The sequence below is a fragment of the Solea solea genome, chromosome 20, assembly GCF_958295425.1.
Source record: "Solea solea chromosome 20, fSolSol10.1, whole genome shotgun sequence".
Taxonomy (NCBI): Eukaryota; Metazoa; Chordata; class Actinopteri; order Pleuronectiformes; family Soleidae; genus Solea; species Solea solea.
The window spans coordinates 15592450-15612220 of NC_081153.1; the positions used below are offsets into that span (position 1 = coordinate 15592450).

General features: G+C 41.7%; 1 protein-coding gene across 2 annotated transcripts in view; it reads right to left on the bottom strand.

Annotated features, from left to right (window-relative positions):
• znf704 (zinc finger protein 704) overlaps positions 1–19405 on the bottom strand; it is a 40554-nt gene extending 21149 nt beyond the window's left edge. The window contains exons 1-2 of one of the 2 annotated variants that reach the window (XM_058618543.1): positions 18639–19405; positions 12864–13048 (exon numbers count right to left, since the gene is read on the bottom strand). In XM_058618543.1, the coding sequence (XP_058474526.1) occupies positions 12864–13048; positions 18639–18899 (446 nt within the window). In that variant the 5' untranslated portion in view covers positions 18900–19405. Of the gene's footprint in view, positions 1–12863; positions 13052–18638 lie in introns of both variants that reach the window. The other variant, XM_058618542.1, reaches the window with a different exon arrangement.
• Positions 19406–19771: the final 366 nt, after the last annotated feature.

Genomic DNA, 19771 nt, shown 5'->3' on the forward strand with positions numbered 1-19771 from the left:
TCTGTGTGCAGGGGGGATTTTCACCTTAAAAATCCAAATTCCAAATGAGCCTCAGAGAAAACAACAGAAACGGGAAACTGTGTAAAATAGACACGGTGACTAATTAATTATTGGTTGATTAATTACTGTTTTTAAACAATAAAAAAAAGTAATTAATTAACTCACAAGGTCTGTTTCAATTTGTTGACGTGGAACTCAAACGGGGTGCGATTAAGTTTTAGGGAAGACAAAAGCGTCTTTCAAAGCAAGAGCCAATTTCTTTCAAATAAGGCTTTGTCACATGAACATCAGATAACTAATGTGCCAACCTGAACATCGATTATTAAGCTTTAATTATTAATAGTGAAGGGAAATGCTAGAAATCTACGACCCTGTGTGTGTGTTTGTGTGCGTCCGTCAGAATGTCATGCACGTGCGAGGCAACACATCGATGGGACGCCTCAGTCACCTACTGTACGTGCCAGTTGTCAGTTAGCATTAGTGTCAGTGTAGCACGCCTTTGTTCACAAGTGTCTGCCGGCAATCACAAAACAAAACTATGACATGGATGAGAGTCAAGGATGACTTTTTTTTCTGTCACCTCGCCATCTGTGCATGATATCATCGGTTGGAAATGTGTGACTCTGCACTGATGGTTAATCATTAACCCTTCGTCTGGGCGGGGGGGGTTAACCACAAATGATTGGCATATTTGCATACATAATGAGAAATGCTTATGGGTGGGTGTGTTTTGTGGGTAAAGCATGTATGCATGTTGGGTATACCACATGAAAGAGTCTGTGTATATTATTCATTACAGCTATTTTCTACATAAGTAATATTCCCCTTGTGAAAACAGCCAACTGGAAGTGATTATACACGTGAAATGTATTTGTGGAATAGGCAGGCAGAATTCCAATTTTGAGAATGACTAAGTGCCAAACTAGGACACAGTTGTTTGTCAGAGGAGACAAACAATTTGTACTCGCCCTACTGTGGTGGTTACTACAGATTTCTTATGCTAGAGTAAGATAGCCACACTGGCTTTACTACAACGCCAGCAAATAGCTCAGCGGCGGTCTAACATCTCTCTCTGTCAGTCAGAGGAAAAACAGTTTCTCTCTCACACACACACACACAGTCAGTGCAGAGAGGAGACAAAGGAAGAGAGGGAGGGCTCGAGTGTGGGAGGGTGAGAGAATCATGGGGGAATGAAGGGGGAAATGAGCGGGAAAACAGAGATGGAGCACGCAAGGAATAGTGGGGAGAGAGAGAGAGTGTGGAGAGGTGAAAGCAGGACAGGGAAGGAAGGAAAAAAGGAAAGAAAGGCAGGGAGCGAAGCAACAATGGAAAGCTCTGTCAGCCATCTGGGTAACGGGGTATGATGAAAGAGAGACGAATGGAATGAAAAAGAAAAGGGTGAGGAAAGTACACAGTAAGTAACTGAGATAAAAGGGTGAGGATCTTGTTATTTACCACTGATATAATATAATAATACAACTGTGGTTACGTTGCGGTTTTAACTGACATGCAGCAGGGCAAAAGTCGGCAGAGGATATAAATATTATTTCTTCCCGGTGAAAGTGTGCATGCTTGGAAATAAATAAACGGGTATTTAACTCAACTCAACCACTCTCCCACATGGAAGAAAGCAGCCATGTTTACACAGACGTTAACGGCTGTCATGAATTATGCATGCTACAGTATATTGAGGACTATTGCTGTGTAACGTGGTTTGTGCGTCTGTCTACGCGTTCAATGTTTACAAACCTAAACTCCAGACAGCGCCTTTGTGTGTGTGTGTGTGTGTGTGTGTCTAATGAGGTGTTATGTTTGCCTCCATCTAGGCAGTGAACACTTGCAAGGGGGAAAAAAAATAAGAGGGGATGTTTAAAAGAAGGCGAAAGAAAGAAAGAGAGAGAGAGAGAGAGTGAGAGAGGGAGCGAAAGAGAGAAGCTCCTGGTAAACACATCCATTTTCAGCTCAAAGTGAGGTAATGCTGCCAAAGCTACCACAATCTACACACATACAAACACACACTGAAGGACACGTGCAAATACACATGCGCGCGCCCACACACACACACACACACACACACACACACACAACTTCTGCAGGAAGCACTCCAGTTTGGCAGAACATAGGAGACCCACCCGACTTAAACCCATAAAAAGATTACGAACACACACACACACACACACACACGGGTGTTGTGTGTACACGCACACGCACACACACACACATACGCGCACACTGCTGCTCACATGGAAGTCAAGTTCAGCATGTGGAGCCAGAATCAAAACAATAACAACCTCGCCTGCAGATGCTGGAAGGTCCCATGACCGAAGCCACTGGCTCGCCATTGTTTACAGTGAGGGACGGGAGAGAAGAAGGGAGGGAGGTGATAAGTGGGTAGTTTGGGCAAAATGCTGCCTTGACGATATTGAGAGCTTGATACTATTGCACGTGTGTGTGTGTGTGTGTGTGTAGGAAAATAGGAGACCGCCTGAACGACCTCTCCCAAAGGGGATTGAGGGGCATCTACACCAGCTGTCTTCTGAATACCAGCACCACTCTGAGTGTACACTTATATACACGAACAAACCATAATAACCCCAAAGCTAAAAGTGCGACTGATGACAGTTTACCTCCTTACAAGCTGTTCTGCACAGTGACAAGGGAACAGTGTGTGTGTGTGTGTGTGTGTGTGCATAAGAGAGAGCGCTAACTATGCTACTGTCTCTGTCAGCTTGCAGGTGAAGCTAGTGAAGCTAATGACAAATGTCTTTTGAAGAACAAAGGACGATAGAGGAAGAGAGAAAGACAAAGAGAAAGTGAGTGTCAGTAAAAGACGGAGCGAGCGAACATTACACAGAACCCCTACAGAGAAGAGACACAACAATTGAAGCTTTATCTTATCTGAAAGGTTGGGTGGTTGCTTGGAAAGGGCCAATTATGATTTGGTACGTTGGTGGAACAGCTGCGGTTCGCCGTTTAAAGTTGGATGATTTTTTTTTTTTGGCTCCACAGAAAGAGGTTGATATGTATTCTGAGGCAATTAAACGTTGATTTGTGAGGGAAAAATCAAAGCAACAATCGTAAAAAAAAGGCAACGGAAATTGGACCAAACTGTGCAAACACATGAGGGATCAAAATGTACAACCTATTTATTTCGTTTATTACAAATTCGTTCCAACGTAAGGAAGGATAAAATAGGAACTAGCTGTTGAATATGTTTTCCTTTGTAAGGCTGTAATGTTTGAGTAAAAGTGTGAACTGGAAACCCAACAGATGATATAATGCCTTTTAAATCTTATTTTGGAAGCACCAAGTATGCTGCATTCACTGTTCTGGTGCACTGCTTACTTTTGGAGACACCAAAGACCACAGATGCCCCTCAATGGATAATGAAGTAAGAGGATATTTTACTATTAGGGAACAATGTCTGTAGATCGGTCCAAGCAGATGGCCCTCAGATGTCAGACCAGCAAATGGCTAACTTTCAATTAACTTAATTGCTCCCTCTTCACAACACACGGCCTCCCTCTTTGTTGAGGGGGACATCTGTGGAACCTTTTTGACTTGTACTGGCTTCAACAGCATTAAGCCGATTTCAAATGGCACCAACTGTTGAGATGCTGCTGAACGTCAGATCACATTTTGTAGCCTAGATGGTTACTGACAGAAGAAAACCTAGGACGGATGATTTAACCCAAGACAAGTGCGAGAGATAAAGCAAACCCGTGCAGAAAAGTCCTCTCCTTTTTGCTATTATGGAGATGTACATATCTTTTATACATCTGTTAGTGCAGAAGGTGAATTCACACTCACATAGGCGTCATGGTTGTGAGTCATAACAAGTTTCATATGAAGGCACAGTCTCGTCTACACAAACACAGCTTGTTAAACAGCTTGAATTGTCGGTGGCTGCGACCGTGTAAATGCACAGGAGCACACACGGATCGACCTCCTCAAAACATCTAGCACTAGGATCCTGACAACAACTGACGTTTACTTGTTTACTTTTCAACGCATGCTCTTTTGACCACACCGGAAAGCACTTAGGGGAACTCAAGGTCAGTTCCCTATCAGGACGGCATTGCATCTTGTCCTTCCCCGCTGCTAATTAGCAGATAATTGGTGCCGTACCACTGTCAATGACACGCCTGTGAATGCATTAGTACAGACGCTATTGACATTATCGACAGATTGTGGTGGACAGAACATTGCTTGAGGGACTAAAAGGACACGCGGCGAGACGTGAGATTTATCTTTAACTCAACATTTGTTAGGAAAGGACATGGATTTGTGTTCTGACCTCATAAAACTCAGAGGGCAGAAATAAACGCTACTGGTTAATTATACAGCACGGCTTATTTATTAATTATGAGACATCCATATGTTCAGTGTGTTCACATAGTAAAATGAATGTGCATCGACAGATAACAAACAGATTGTGCTCTGTTTAGGAGTATGTACTAAACAGAGCACAATGTTTGGCAGTCGCTGTCCTTTCAAGAATTTTTCCAGGTCTAACTCCAAGAACGGGGTCAAGCAGGAGGAATCACATAGTTCCCTGTTGAATGTGCGTCTGCATGAGACACAGGCAAGTTACCAAAGCACTCTGAACCGGTCCAGACATTTGATTCATCATTATTCTTTGACATCTCAAGGATTAAGGTTCTGTTGAGCATCAGATATTTTCTGTTGGCCTGACACAAAATAATCAATGGTCTCATGTAAAACTGCCGTGAACAAAGGAAGGAAGGAAGGAAGCCATTATTACATCTGCAATGAGGAAAAGGGCAAGTTAAAGTCCTTAATATAGTAAAGGATGGCAAGATTATAGACATACAGCATAATCAAACACACCCCGCCGCTGTGTCGTGCCACGCCCACTCTGGTGAACTGTGATAAAATTGATGAGCGTCACTCGAATGAAATCAGGGCTACAATTATGACACCCTCACGCTGTGCTCTTAATTAGTACATCGCCATTTTAATGAATAAAGCCTGTCACAATGACAGACATCAATAATTCACAACAGACAGGTCAGTAGAGCTTAAATACATCACACTTCAGAAACATGTTGCCTCCATATTGGGCCACAGTGTCTTTGCCCCAAAGTACAAAGTACTAAAGTATAGCAGGGAGTATAATGTAACCCAATTTCTTTTTCTCATCATTTGTGCTTCTCCTTTAATAAAAGGTCTTCAAAACAAAAGACAACAAGAGCTAATATTTTGTCCCAGTGTGTCCACGACTTGACAAATAAAAAGAACAGCTTGAAACACAAATCATTGATATGATGAAGTATCTGGTTCACATTTGGCTCGTACCCTCTTCATACTTACAGCACCCGTGGGGTGAGTCACTTCACATTTCCCACATGCGTGTACAAGCCTGCAATGAGTGAAATGTTGCACGGTCGTTCACATGTCCATGTGTGCCAAATCTGATTGTGTTGGTGCAGCCAAAACAAAGTAATTGCACATATTCTGCACACGAGGGTGCATTGCCATAATGATGATTGCCACCGTGCCGCAGTTCAGGTCAACTATGAGAAGGCTTTGGCATTCAAAGTCTCACCCCGGGGGACAAATTCAGATGTTGGACAGAACAACAAGCACGATCCTGGGCCAAAATACTTTTTCCTTATTCTAAGAAAAGGGCTGTTTGGTTTTTGTGGTTGTCGGCAAACTCCCATCACTGCTGTGCTGATGATCCTCATGATTTGGAATGGTTCATGTCAGAGCTGTTGACAGACACACATCTTTTATCATTTAGTATTTATTTATTATCTAATACATAAAAGAATGAATGTTTAGTCAAAGCGAATATCACCTCCTCATTGAGGCTCCTGTATGGACACTCGTCACCACCTCATATAAACCACAGATAACCATAATGCACACCTGTCAATAGAATCAATTAGAGCTTTTTTTCTCCTCGAGCACTCAGTGCCATGAGTCCATTAAAGCTGGGGACTACAGATTAGTCGGAAACAATAGAGCCTTCTGTCACTTTGAGACCTGCACTGTGCAAGGTAGGTGAGGAGCGAATCAACACAAAACTACTGGAGCACAATTTGGCCAAATCCTTTAATGTGGCTGTACACAGAAGACATTTAGGTTTGAATATAAAACAAGAGATCAAGATTTGAGCTTTTATTTCCAGGCATTTACAGTGACATATGAAAAACAACTTAGAAGATAGACTCATTTTGTAACTGAACTGAGCAAAATTATAGGAACTGATGAACTTAAATTAGATTAAAAAAAATAAAAACTTAATATTTAGTTGCAAATCTTTTGCTTGCAATAACTGCATCAAGCCTTCTACCTGTTGACCTCACGTCCAGGCTTATACCACAGCCTTTTTCAGTTGTTACAGGGTTTCCCCCCTTCAGTCTCCTTTTAGCAGGTAAAATGCAAACTCAACATGGTTTAATTCTGGAGATTGACTTGGCCAGTGGAAAACTTTCCACTTCTTTCCCCTTATGAACTGCTTGGTTGTTTTAGGTCGTTCTCTTGCTGCACGATGAAGGACTTTCCCATCAGTCTGGTTGTGTCCCTCTTCAAATTGGCAGACAAAAAGTTTTCTGTAGACATCTGAGATTACCTTCACCATGTTTCACAGAAGAGCTTATGAGCAGATCATTCCTTTCTCCATACTTCAGAATCTCAGTCACTTTATTAAAAGGTTACTCTTTGTTTCATCAGTCCATAAAACTTTGTCTCAGAGCGTTTCAGCCTCGTCTCTGGACCTTTTTGGCAAATTCCAGTTTGGCTTTAATTTACAGTTCTAACCATCAACTTTAGTACAAGTCCAAATAGTTTTAGTGGCTATGGTCAAAGTGTACATTCAGTGTTATTTATTTATTGTTTGAGTAATCAAAGTAATTGAACACACCTGGACAACAAAAAACACCTGTCAGTCACATGTTCCAATAATTTCACTTACTTGAAAAATGGGTGGGTTCAAACAAAAGGTGATATATCTCATATAACATATCTCAATGTAAATACCTTGAAATAAAAGCTTAAATAAGAATCTCTTGTCTTGTGTTCTTGATCGTTTGATGTTTTCAGTGCTCAGCAAAAATAAATACTTAAGAATTAGATTGATTCGGGACAACACATTTAGTCACGCTCCCTTGACGGCCATAAAGTGTATTCAAAGTCATTAGGAACACCATATATGTATATTTCCGACATCAATAATGGCTAATAGATTTTTGCTGATAGCTTCAAAATGAATAATACATACGAAGAGTGCATTCTCCTCATAGCACCAAAGCCAGCATAGGCATTTAGGGTGCCAAATATTTTCTTTTGATAACCTAGGGTTCATTTTAACTGCATGCATTGAAGCGTCACAAAGAAAATGGTAAAGTCGCTTTGATAATCTTGCTGTTCATGACAGCTGCAGTTGCAATTAGCATGCCAGATAATGGCAGTGGAAGTCTCCTCCACATGCTCGCCGCGGTCCAGTGCTTTGACAAAAGATCACAGAGTGAATTTAGGCTGACCGTCGACAAATCCGCTGCTAACCATTCCACCAATCACACCCGCCGATATTCAGCATACTTAATTAAAGAGCCGATTTGCATATAAATTTAAAACTCGTAATTTCACCCCTATGGCATAATCATAGGAGTGGTGGTGGTTTCCTCGGGAGCCAAAAACCTGAACAATAAGCCATTGTACATTCACTTGATGCGTCTCTGGCTATAATCCAATGGGTATTGGCAAAAAGCAAGGGCTGAGCCTTTTATTCATCTATATTTAATCCGAAGCAGAGTTAACAGCGGGGCGGGATTGCCCATAATTAATCAGCAACTGTATCTGAGATTAGAGATTCAGGACAATCAAATGAGGTGGATCAGAACAGTACAAATGCAAAATTCCAATGGATCCTGTTAATCTACATCGCCAAAGCATTAGTCACAGGTTCACACTTGTGGAGATAAACACTGGTATGATATTAAGTAATCCATACCGGCAATTGTTCAATAAGATCCCTTAAGAAAATCCATCGAGCTCGAAAATCTCCATGATAACCTAGGGCACAATGGGTGTTTTAGTCTCAGCTGGTTTTGCGTCGCCCATGCGTTTATTCTTTTCCAGAGACTCGGATCTCATTTTGTCTCATTAAGCCAAGCTGTCTGTGGAGACACCAAAGATGGAAAGTGGGAGGCTGGAGAATGGATATTATAACAATACAGATGATTTAATGTGTAACCCTGTGTAACACACATGAGATCATATCACTCTTGATTTTAAAATGTTTGCACTGGTTAGCGGATACTCCCACAATTGATTTTTAGATTTTGTGGATCCCTTTCAAAACACAAATGCACCTGGTGCCAAGATATCATCACGGACATGAAAAGCCCGCAGGAGCAACTCGGGACTTTAAGTTGATCCTTGATGGATTTTCTAAAGCCAAGACAAAAAAAAAACATCAGTGTCTCCCCAACAGAGCTGAAACTAGCTGTTTTAATAAGCTCATACCGTCTTTATTAAGCATGTTTGATTACATTTTTTGCCATTGATTTTATTTGCTTTGTATAATTGTTTGCAGATCATTTGTGCAATATCTGGTTATTATTCAGATTACCTGCCAAACTGCACCCAAGTGCAATGTTTCTATTTGTTTACAGAGTAATAGTTTTGCCACTTCCCAGATAAAATGCAGTAAGATCTTCTACAAAAATGCCATTTAGAAAACACTGATGAAACTGTCCACCTCACAAATACTTACAATGTTTAAAAATTCTGGGAGCTGTAACTGTGGCTCAAAAACTAGAACCCTCTATTACCAGCGTTGGGTAATATCATTTTTCTACAACTACAGACATATTTCTGTTTGATATTTTTAGCTGTCTGTAGTTAGGCCGATCTGATAAAGTTCACCACAGGACTTTAACACACTCGATTTTGGTCGAGTAAATTATTGTGGGAAAAAAAAAACCTCAGTGTTAAATCAGATAATAACACATTGAGACTTGGTAGAGCGAGGCGCTGAACTAAGAGGGAGAAAGAGTGAGCGAGCGGGCATGAGAGATCATGAGAGCTGTCTTTTCAGATGGTAATCACATGGTCTCTGAACTCCACTGGCATCTACACCAAGAAAGCTGTTTTCTTTGGCAAATGCAGAGGATCTCTGTCACTCTATGGAGAACCCGCACTGCTCTCGTGCACACACGCCCTGTCCTCCCCTCCTTTCTCTTATTTCGAAATTCAAACGCCCTCCTCCTCCTCCTCCTCCTCCTCCGCCACAAACACAAACACATTGTGCAAAAGAAGGAGTAACAGCAGTAACCAAAAAGGTAACGCCATAAAGACGCAAATCCACAAGCAGGGAGAAGACAAGCAGCTTATAGAGTGAGTGTGTTGCTTTACCAAAAGACAAAACAACAACTTGACTGTCCCTGTGGGATTTTTTTTTTTTTGCTCAGTCTTAAACTTTGTGTGAGTTGGCTGATGCACTAGGCCCAGTAAAAAAAAATGTGGCTTGCTCAGCCAAGTGTCAACAGTGAAAAAAAAGAATATAAAAAGTGATCAAAAACAGTCTGGCTCAGGCAACACATTGGGTTTTTATCATTCCCACTCCCACCAGCTTCCTCGATTTAACTTACAGCTGCATGAAATGTTGATAAGTTCCCATAAAGCTAATTAAATGAGATCACTGTGCTGAGCTTGAAAATATAAAAACAAAGAGCCAGTAATGGGTCCTGTTATTTTCAGAAATATGAGTAAACTTTTTTCTCACAAAAAAAAAAGAAAGAGGGAGGGCTGATTGTTGGCAGTCTGAGGGGGAAGACGATTTCAACCCCCCAGATCTGTTGTTTTGGGGGCTTTGTAATAATACAGGGAGCCTTCGCTTGATTTCCCCCTTCAGCTAAAGCTATACTTCACTTCCCCTGTTAGCAATTAGTCTCCAGAACACTATTTGTCAAAAGCCAAGCCATTCGTTTCCACTGGTCTGCCTCCACCAGCTCTTATTACAATTGACTGTTTCCTGCGTAGAAAAATCACAGGCTCCTGGAGGAAGGAACAGGCAGCAGGCAATGACCAGAGTCTGACACTGTCAGAATCAGATAATATGAATCACATCAACAAAAACAATAATCAAGAAATCTGCCACACTGAGCGATTCTTACCCCTGCATCTTTAGACGCAGCACATTTATAAATGTTTCATCAAGAAAAAACATTTCCTTGGACATTTGGGAGTTGGGGTTGAGGCAATGCATTAAATAGGTCAATCATCAAATGACATGTATTGATTATTTTTTTTGACGACATGCGGGTGTAGTTAATGTGCTGTAAACAAATACAATGAAGAAAAGTACTCGATAGAGTAATGGGAGGTGGAGCGGCTGACAGAGCCATGAAATGTAGCAACACAAAACCCCGGAGGTCGAACATCTATACGGCACACTGTCATTTTTCCTCTACTTTCTAAATGATTGTCCAGGCATTGGGGTCCTTCAGCAGCTCCCAGTGAGGTAAAAAAAAAAAAAAAACAACTATTGTATCTGGGTTACATTGGGCCAGGAGAGCCATCAAACAGCCAGACATTTTCCTGGTATATCATCAGCAGAGAGGGAACTTTTCAGAGCGCAATTAACACCCTCAAGGTCAGACTGCTCTGGTGAGTTATCTCTGGAAAAGAAAATCCTCAGGCATTCTCTTTTTTCTTTCACCGTTACCGTCACTGGTACATACTCTTACTTATGCTCTCTCCATCTCCACACACAGGCATTTACTTCACCCCTGGTTACTCCCTTGTCCCCCCCTTTCCTCCATCCCTCCAAGCGTTCTGTCTCTTCTTCTCTCTCATGTGTCGCCATTAAAGATAAACGTTACTTTGTGGTGAGTGACATCATTTTTACCACTGGTGCCAGTTCAGGCCCAGGAGTGGGTCACAGGTGTACAGATGATGAGAGCCATGGATCTTAATCTTGAGGCAATATCGGTGTTGGTCACTGCAGAGATACTGTATATGAGAGAAGAGCTCGGGCTCTGACCTGCTTCTAAGATGTGGAAAGAACAAACTTTCCATTTTCTTGTTTGTGCAAATGCAATTTATAAATTGAGCCAGCATTGATTTTCATTTTTTTTTCCTGAAGTCTGGTTTTGCAGTGGGTTTGATTTAGCACTTGACAAACACAATAAATTCTTGGATTTCAGATACCAAGCTTTGAAGTGCAATGCACAAAATAATTAAATGTCAAGTCAAAGCCATTGGCCGAAAATTGGACCTTTTCAATAACACATAAAAAAAAAAAATGCAGTAAAATTAAGATGGGATGAACTGGATGAACTTTGAATATATTTCAAAGAAAGAAATATGACTGCTCACTTCTACAGATATGTTAAATTTTTTTATTACTTTTACTAAATTAAGGTCAAGCCTTCTCGTAACCATTTTATCAGAATATCTGCATGATAAAGTTGAACTCTGATTTATATGGCATTTATTCAAGCACTCCTGCCTTTGCAGCAAGAAGACTCGATCAGAACAAGGTCCAAAGTCATGCAATATGTGGGATTGTATATTGGACTCTCTAAATTGACCATAGGTGTGAGTGTGAGTGTGAATGGTTGTTTGTATCTATGTGTCCCTGTGATGGACTGGTGACCTGTCCAGGGTGCACCCCCGCCTATCGCCCTATGTCAGCTGAGATTGGCACAGCTCCCCCCGCGACCCTAAAGTGGAGGATAAAGCAGTAGAAGATGGACGGATGGATGGCTGGCATTTATTCAAGACAAGTGGCCGTTGCTAAGCTGTAGCAACAAGCTTAACTTGTGCAAAGGCAGCGAGACAATCGATAAGCCATTTCACAATAACCATATACATAAATATCAATATTATTGCAATTCCTATGCATGGAAGTAATTATCATGGGGCGAGTGTAGAACTTCTGTCCAATAGATGCAATTTAAAACAGGTGTCTTTCCCTTTATGAACAACACGAGAAAATCAAAGCCATGATTCATCAGCAAATAACTATTCAATTTAAAGCAGAGCTCAGGAGGAAGAGCAGGAGCTACATTTTAAGTTGCCATCGATTGGACTCATCCAGCAGCAAGAGACAAGTAATGGGAAGTGAGGCTCGATAACAGTGCACATCTTTACAAGGGATTAGTGTTTCACATTTAATAGTAAACCAGTGTCGTGCACTGGTGCCTATTAAGGTGTAATTGCACTATAGTGGACAAGCTTCAGTTGTTAATAATGTTGGCCATCTTAAAATATTATTTCTTTGGGTGTGTGTGTGCTTGTGTGTTAGTGCTTTGACAACATTCCTGTCCTCAAGGGAGTTTGGATTTAGCTCATCAAATGTTAATGACATGGATGTGTCGTCTCATAAATAGGACTGAGTTCACGTTTCATCCTGTTTTTACATGTGATCTTTGATCTTTGATCTGTATATTTCATCATCTATGATGAAATGAATGTATGTGTATAATCCAATGCCTGAGTTTGGTTGGTGTATAAAAGTATCCCTGTCCTAAATACTGAGGGGCTGTGTGTTAAGTGTCATTTTTGGATTAATCCCATGTTGTTGCCTCAACTTCGTGGAGCAATTATGGTTATGGTTAAATTACATTTCCCTGGTGGTTTTCCAAATTGTAGAAGTGGTGCAACATAGACTCCAGGCCATGAGAGTCAATTAACATAGTAAATCGCATCAGTTACCCTCCTGTATGCGTTTCCTGCTTCACAGCAAAGAGACCATAGACTGGAGACTAATAACTGTGTTAACTCTTGCAGCCAAAGTAAACATAAGAACAAATGTGGTTCAAGTTTTTGTGGTGGAACAGCTATTGCTTTCATGTTTCATCACACACAAATACCCTCTGACTGACCTGGCATGAGGCACATCGATGCTAGATGAGACCACTTTGCGTTTCTGCTCTAGCAGGGACACTGATCGAGTGTCGGGGTCCCGGCCAACGCGCTTGCTGTCTGCCAGCCGCTGCTCCTCCACTGCCTCCGGGCTGAGTGAGCCGCCCTCCACTTTGTGTCCCTCCGGAGCTCCGTTACTATAGCTCTGCTGGAGAAAGGTGCAAAGAGAAGTAAGTAAATGCTTGGTTGTAGAAACACAATACACAAGTGAGTCACAGTAATAAGTCAGGAACACTAATGTAAAGCTGTGCACAGAACACAAGAAAACCAATTTTGCAATCAGGGTGTAAGGAAAAAGGAATGCCAGGAAATTCTGCTCAGTTAAAATATACAAGGGAGTGGAAAAACTACAAAAAATGTATGTAGTTGTTCAATACAACATCAGTTAGATCGTCAACATCAAGGCCTGGGCTCTGTCTGTCAAATCCTGTAACCCAAACTTTAAAAGACTTTCATTGTTACACCATAAATGAAGGAGTACATGGTCCAATGTGGTTTGAGAAAACAACCTAACCTCTTGTCGAAAAAGTCAGTCCAAGACAGATTGGATGAATTCAAAAATGCAAAAATGTGGCCAGTTATAAAAACAAGACTGTTTTTCTTAGGCCCTTTACTGACTGTAAGGTTTTACAATGATTCTAAGTCATAATCCATAATGTATTCATCCATAGACTGTATAAAAGATGGATGTAACCTTCCAGTTTGAATGAACTCTAGGAAGAAGAACGGAAGTAGCAGAATGGCAGTTTGAATGGAAGCCTATGGAGAAACCAGCCTACTAGAGTTTATGGTCTCAATTAGAGCAGAAACAATTAATCGATTATTAATCGATTACTAAATTAATCGACAACTATTTTGATAATCGATGAATCGGTTTGAAGCTTTTTTTCATCATTAAAACAACATTTTCGATTGTTTAAGCTTCTTATATGTGAATATTTTCTTCATTTTTTTAGCTCTGGATAACAAAGAAATCATTAAAAGTTAATCATTTTGGTTTGTGGGCAAAACGAGACATTTGAGAACATCATCATTTCCAGGTTTGACCAACACCAATCAAAATTTTTTAAGGTTTTCTGATATTTTATGGACCAGACGATAAATCGATTAATCGAGAAAATAATCGACAGATTAATAGATTATCAAAATAATCGCTAGTTGTAAGTTCCAGTTTAGAGGACAATAGACAATAAAGCATGACACATATCAGGGAAAACAAATATTGTCTAATAGGCGCATGGTAGCGTGTGATGCCTAATAACTTCCTGTTACAAAAACTGACATGGCACAGACCAAATTGTACACTTGATATTGTTTCTAAACGTCTTCATTTCTTTCCATCCACCCCCGATCGACTCTTGAACACGAATCTCTAGTATTATTTGTGACTTGCTTAAATCTTGCACAGATTATGATTTGAAAAACAACTAAACAAGTTTGAAGTTGGCAAAGCACCAGTGAGTCTCAGGCCTTTGTGTAAACGTCCGCAGTCGAGACAGTTAATCCACCAACATAAACACACAGAGGTGGCTGCTCTGCTGCGCTCAAAACCACATGCAGCGCACACAAATAAGCACACAAACATGTGCCGCACAGGACTGCATAAGACTAGACCGCATATTCTAGCACCACACACACACACTTACCAACTGAAACAGCCCACTGACACATAATCACACAAAAAATTATTTTCCCCCATCAGTACACTCTGAAAACGCCTACCTATAGCAACATAAAAAAAAGTTCTATCCTTTCTCTTACACAACAGCAAAGATGGCACGCAGAAATACCTGTAAGCACCTACGCACACACCAACACATACACACATTTCTGTAGGTAAGTAAAGCCATCGGGCTCTTTGAAACACACTGAGAAACAGCCAAAAACACACACGCGGCTGCCTCTGCCAACAGAGCGGTGACAAGTATGACACACAGGTTGGTGAGTGTTTCTAATGTATGAGTGTGTGTGTGATACAGAGCATTTCTCTCAAAACACTGTAACGTGATTAGGCTTAACTGAGGGAAAAAAAGACAATTCCACCAGAGTCAGTTATTAAAACACATGCACACACACACACACACACAAAAAGAAAGAAACACACACAAGAAATGCGTATCGAGTATCGCTTAGGAGAGAGGCAGGTTGAACAAACACTCGCTTGTGCACAAAACGCTCATGAAAACACAGACATGAGTAAAACAACAAGATGGATTGCACTGGCTCGGGGAAAATTAAGTGTTGTGTGTACGCTCGGTGCACTCGTCTGATAAAAACCAACGGCAATTCCTTCCTTTCACCGGTCTTATGAATGATGGCATTTCACGGAGCCAGGAAATTGTGAAGCATACCAAATCTGTTGTGAAATGTGAGTCGCATGCATCAAATCTGGTGTGTGTGTGTGTGTGTGTGCAATGCATGTACATAACCACACCATCCTCCTTTATCCCTCTAATTCTCCCTCTCACAAACACATACACACACACACACAAAGAAACTCATAATCTACCTGCTTTGGGCAGCAGTTTGTCATGCGTAAAGATTCTCGTACCTCTGCGGGTCAAAGGTCACAATAAAACAGGCTCATATAGAGCTTATATTCCATAGAGTGAATGTCATAATCCCCCAACATACTGTCTTTCAGCGCATATGAATCTCTGTCTCTGGGAAGCTTTTGTTTTTGAGCATTTTGTAGATAGGATCACAGTTAGAGATATTCATGATTAATTGATAAAAATGTAAAATACTTCCCACTGATCATGTTTCAGCTGAACAGTTTCTCGCTGTCAAACTGTAAAATTAAAATAATAAAAGCTAATTAAGACTGGTTCCATGTATTGCCCAAACTACTTAAACTTACTTCAATATAATTTCTAACTAACTAGCAGGCAGAGACATTTACTCAAGGCAGAAATATGAATGATATGATATGAATGAGCAGAGGTAGTCGGGCTGCAACAGTTAATCAATTATTAATCAATTACTTGATTATCCGCCAAATATTATGACAATCAACTGATCTGTTTGAGTGTTTTTTGAATAATTAAAACAAGATCTCTGGGGGTTTTGTTGGCTTCTAAAATGTGAATATTTTCTGGTATAGTTGCTCTGTATAACAAAGGAATCATTAAATCACAAATCGTGGTTAGTAAACAAAACAAGACACTTAAGAATGTCATTATTTCAAGGTTTGGGAAGCGCCAAGCAACGTTTTTCAACATTAGCTGACAATTTATGGACCAAACAAGCAACCAGTTAATCGAGAAAATAAACGACGCGTTAATGGATCACGAAACAGTCGTCAGTTGCATCCCTAAGCAGAAGTGAATAAGAAAAATGGGATAGAAAGTGGAAGTGTGCCAAAAGCCGAAGGACACAGAACACAAACACATATGCTCTAAAAAATCCTCACATCAATGCAAGGGCGTTCACACTTGACCCTGCGTTCACTCTGTGCTTAACGCTGATGATGCTCAGTCAACCAATAAGAAAAGTCGACATCAGCCAGCCTGAGATCGACGCTCCAGAACAAAGAGTCACTCAGCTCCTGTCAACAAGCTTGTTTCACTCACTACCACACTGGTGTTCAACATAAACAACAGCAACAACAACAACAACAACAAAAGCAAAACAACCCATGCTTCTTTGTTAGCAGTGAGAAATCTGTGCAACGCTGCACACACAACACACACCCACAGAAATCAACAACAAGTCAACAAGTGGCAATACTGATGCCCCCCCCCCCTACTCTCCCTACCCCAGAATAGGAGGGTTTCATTTGGCATACCGGGCAGTGAGCCAAACATCCTGCTTCTTTGGAACATGCCACCCATTGCCAACCTGGGGGTGCCCGCTTTGTTGGCTGCACAGCTGCAACTCAAATGGGGCAGAATGCCCTCACAAACAACCCCCACTTGAAATTTTTAAGTAGTCAGCGCTCACCCCTCACACATTCAAATGTACATGTGGGAGACAACACATCCAAGCTATGCACACAAAAAGCAACACAGATGCACACGGGAATCTGCACACACACACACACACAACAGACCCCTCCTCCTCATTTTATGGCTTGTTTTCGACCTCGGCGGGAATTGAGTCGTGCTGAAAGAGACTTGACCATTGTGCTGACAGGACTGCACGCTCAGCCTCAGCTGCACCGCGGATTGCAACAATACTGTGCAACAGCTTTTGTGAGTGCTGCATACAGAAAATGTGCAAATGAGGAAACAAGAGCACCAAAGTTTACACTATATCCCCCGTCCTGTAAAGCTCCAACAGTTGCGTCACTCAAAATTCAGTTAGTGTCAAGTTAACAAAGTTAAAAAAAAATAAAATTTAATGACCTACAAAAACATGCGAGTGAAATTTGCTGGTGTGTCTGTAAATGCACACAGATCTCACATTCACATAAAGGAAATGTGCATGAGTGGTAGCAAACAGTAGCTCATCACTTCTTTTTTTTTACTTTGGTTAAAAATAAAAGTGGGTAGAACCAGTGAGTTACTTCTTTAAAAGCATAATCCTGTCACAAACACACACATACACGAATGTGAAGAAGAACACAAAACCGCACCAATCAAAATGAATCAAAGACTGTAAACAAGCCATTTTTTTAGTCACAGGCATTCCTCAGGCCCTCCACAACTATAAAAAGCACAAAAATCACACACACAAAACTGTTTTTATCAAAAGGACGAATTCTCGGTTGCTCGTCCTTGTGCAATCTTTATGTTTTCAACAGGAAATTAGGTCAGTGCTGCTAATTAGACCCACATTACAACCACAGATTTGGGTATCAAGTCAACTTTCTAATCTGCTGCCACAAAAAAAGCCCAGACTACTTTTAACACTTGCTAGATGACGACTACCTTGCTGTAGTGTGCAGCTGCATCATCGCTTAGTGAAAATGTCCAAATAGAGCTGAGTAATAAATCAATAACAATCTGGAATACAATTTTCTTCAATCGAAATACGACAAAGGTTTATTATTCAACACCATATTCACTGTGCAACCACACTTAGAGATATCACTTTTACCAATACTTTACCACAGATGTGTAAAATGTTTGTTGTTTACTGTCCATGAAAAACTGTAAAAACTTAAATTGACAAATTTCTCTTTCACCCAGAGGACAAACAAACACCTCTCTAAAATGTTCTAAAATGTATTGTGATAATTATCAATATCGACTGATATGTGAATTGTTTTTGTTGTGATTATGTTTTTAAACACATCAGCCAAAACATAAGTCCAATACGTGTTATTTGAGGGTAAATGTGCAATTAAAAGCATTATGCACACGAATTATAATTAAAGCAATGTGCAAAATCTTATATGCATCTATACACTCTATCAACCCAAAAAAAGGCTGCAGTAACAGCGTGTTTGTTTGCCTCTGCTTACCCACCCACTGGATCACACAAACATTGCGCAGGCCTTGTGTATCAAGCCCTTTGTCCCATTTATGTGATGTCGCAAAATGTCATCATGACAGCCCGCAATTTGATGCTTTTTGCAACCAAATGTGCATCAAATGCCTTTCTGGCCGACGCTGTGCGCTGTCAGACGCTTTCATTTGCCGTCAGAAGCAGTAGAAGCGGTAGCAGCGGTAGCGCCGTTCAATCCGCTCTGTGCAGGAAGCGGTTAAACGCTGCAAAACACCGCACAACAACAACAGTAACGCGCTGCCTGCCTGCCGGCCGGGGCGCTCCACGCACACACACAAACACACCTTCAGGCTGGATTTAAGCGGTCCTTTAGCTGTAGTGTGGTTGAACCCGGCGGCTATCTCCTCCTCGGAGAACTCCTTGAGGCTTCCGTCCTGCATGAGCACCATGTAGACGCTGCGCTTGGTCCCCGCGGCCGACACGTCTCTGTTTTCCTGCTTGACAGCCTGGACCACTCCTGTCACCGGGGCACCGTCCCCGGTCGGACTAGGCGCATAAACGCGGCTGCCTAGGATCGACCGCTTCACCAGACGTCTCGTATGCATGTCTAAAAGAGTGTCTGTCTGAATTCAGCGTGGAATTATAGCATTTAACGTCGAATTATAGCCGATAAACAACGTCGAGGGAAACGCAAAACCGAAGCGAGTGGACTACGCGCTTCAACAGTCTTGGCAAAATGTTAGAAAGCTGCAACATACTCGGAAGGCGACGACTCCTAACCGCGTCCGTGAACGCACCGCACTCAAAAGCACCGAGAACTGAAGGGAAAACTTTGAATTAGCACCCGTCCACAGCCCGCAACACAATAACGATTCATTCGCCGCTAAAACAACCTCCACACTCAACCGGCTACCTATCTCCCTCCGTTCGACCTGTTTGTTTTCCTCACTGCTCCCTCAGAGCTCAGCGGGTGGCGATAAAACACGGAGAAACCGCCGTATCCAGGAAGCAAATGGACATTTGACCACGATTTGCCAAAATGACGACCTATTGGGGAAAAAAACAACTCGGATGTGAAAGAGTGGAAGCATATGCGTCGAATAATTTCTCTTTACTTGATTATTTACGTTGACATCCAACTGTAAAGGGTCAACAACGCGTCAAAATAAGGCCGGTGTGACTCCAGCTCCGGCTTGTGGGCGATCCCGTCCGCGCGCAGCTCCGACCGTGCAGAGGCTCTACCGGCGGAATGCTGCCTATAAACATGTGCGGTCCCGTGGCCTAGGCGGGCTGCAATTGGTCGGGGATGCACACGCCTCCACAAGCCCCCACCGCCCCCCCCCCTCTCCCCCTACTGAAGGTAATGCAAGCCGGGAGGATGCTCCATTCAAAACAATGACGCAAAGATGGAGAGGAAACAAGAAGGGAGGAGGTAAAGCAGAGGGGAAGAAAGAAAAAGGGGGAATTTAGGCGACAG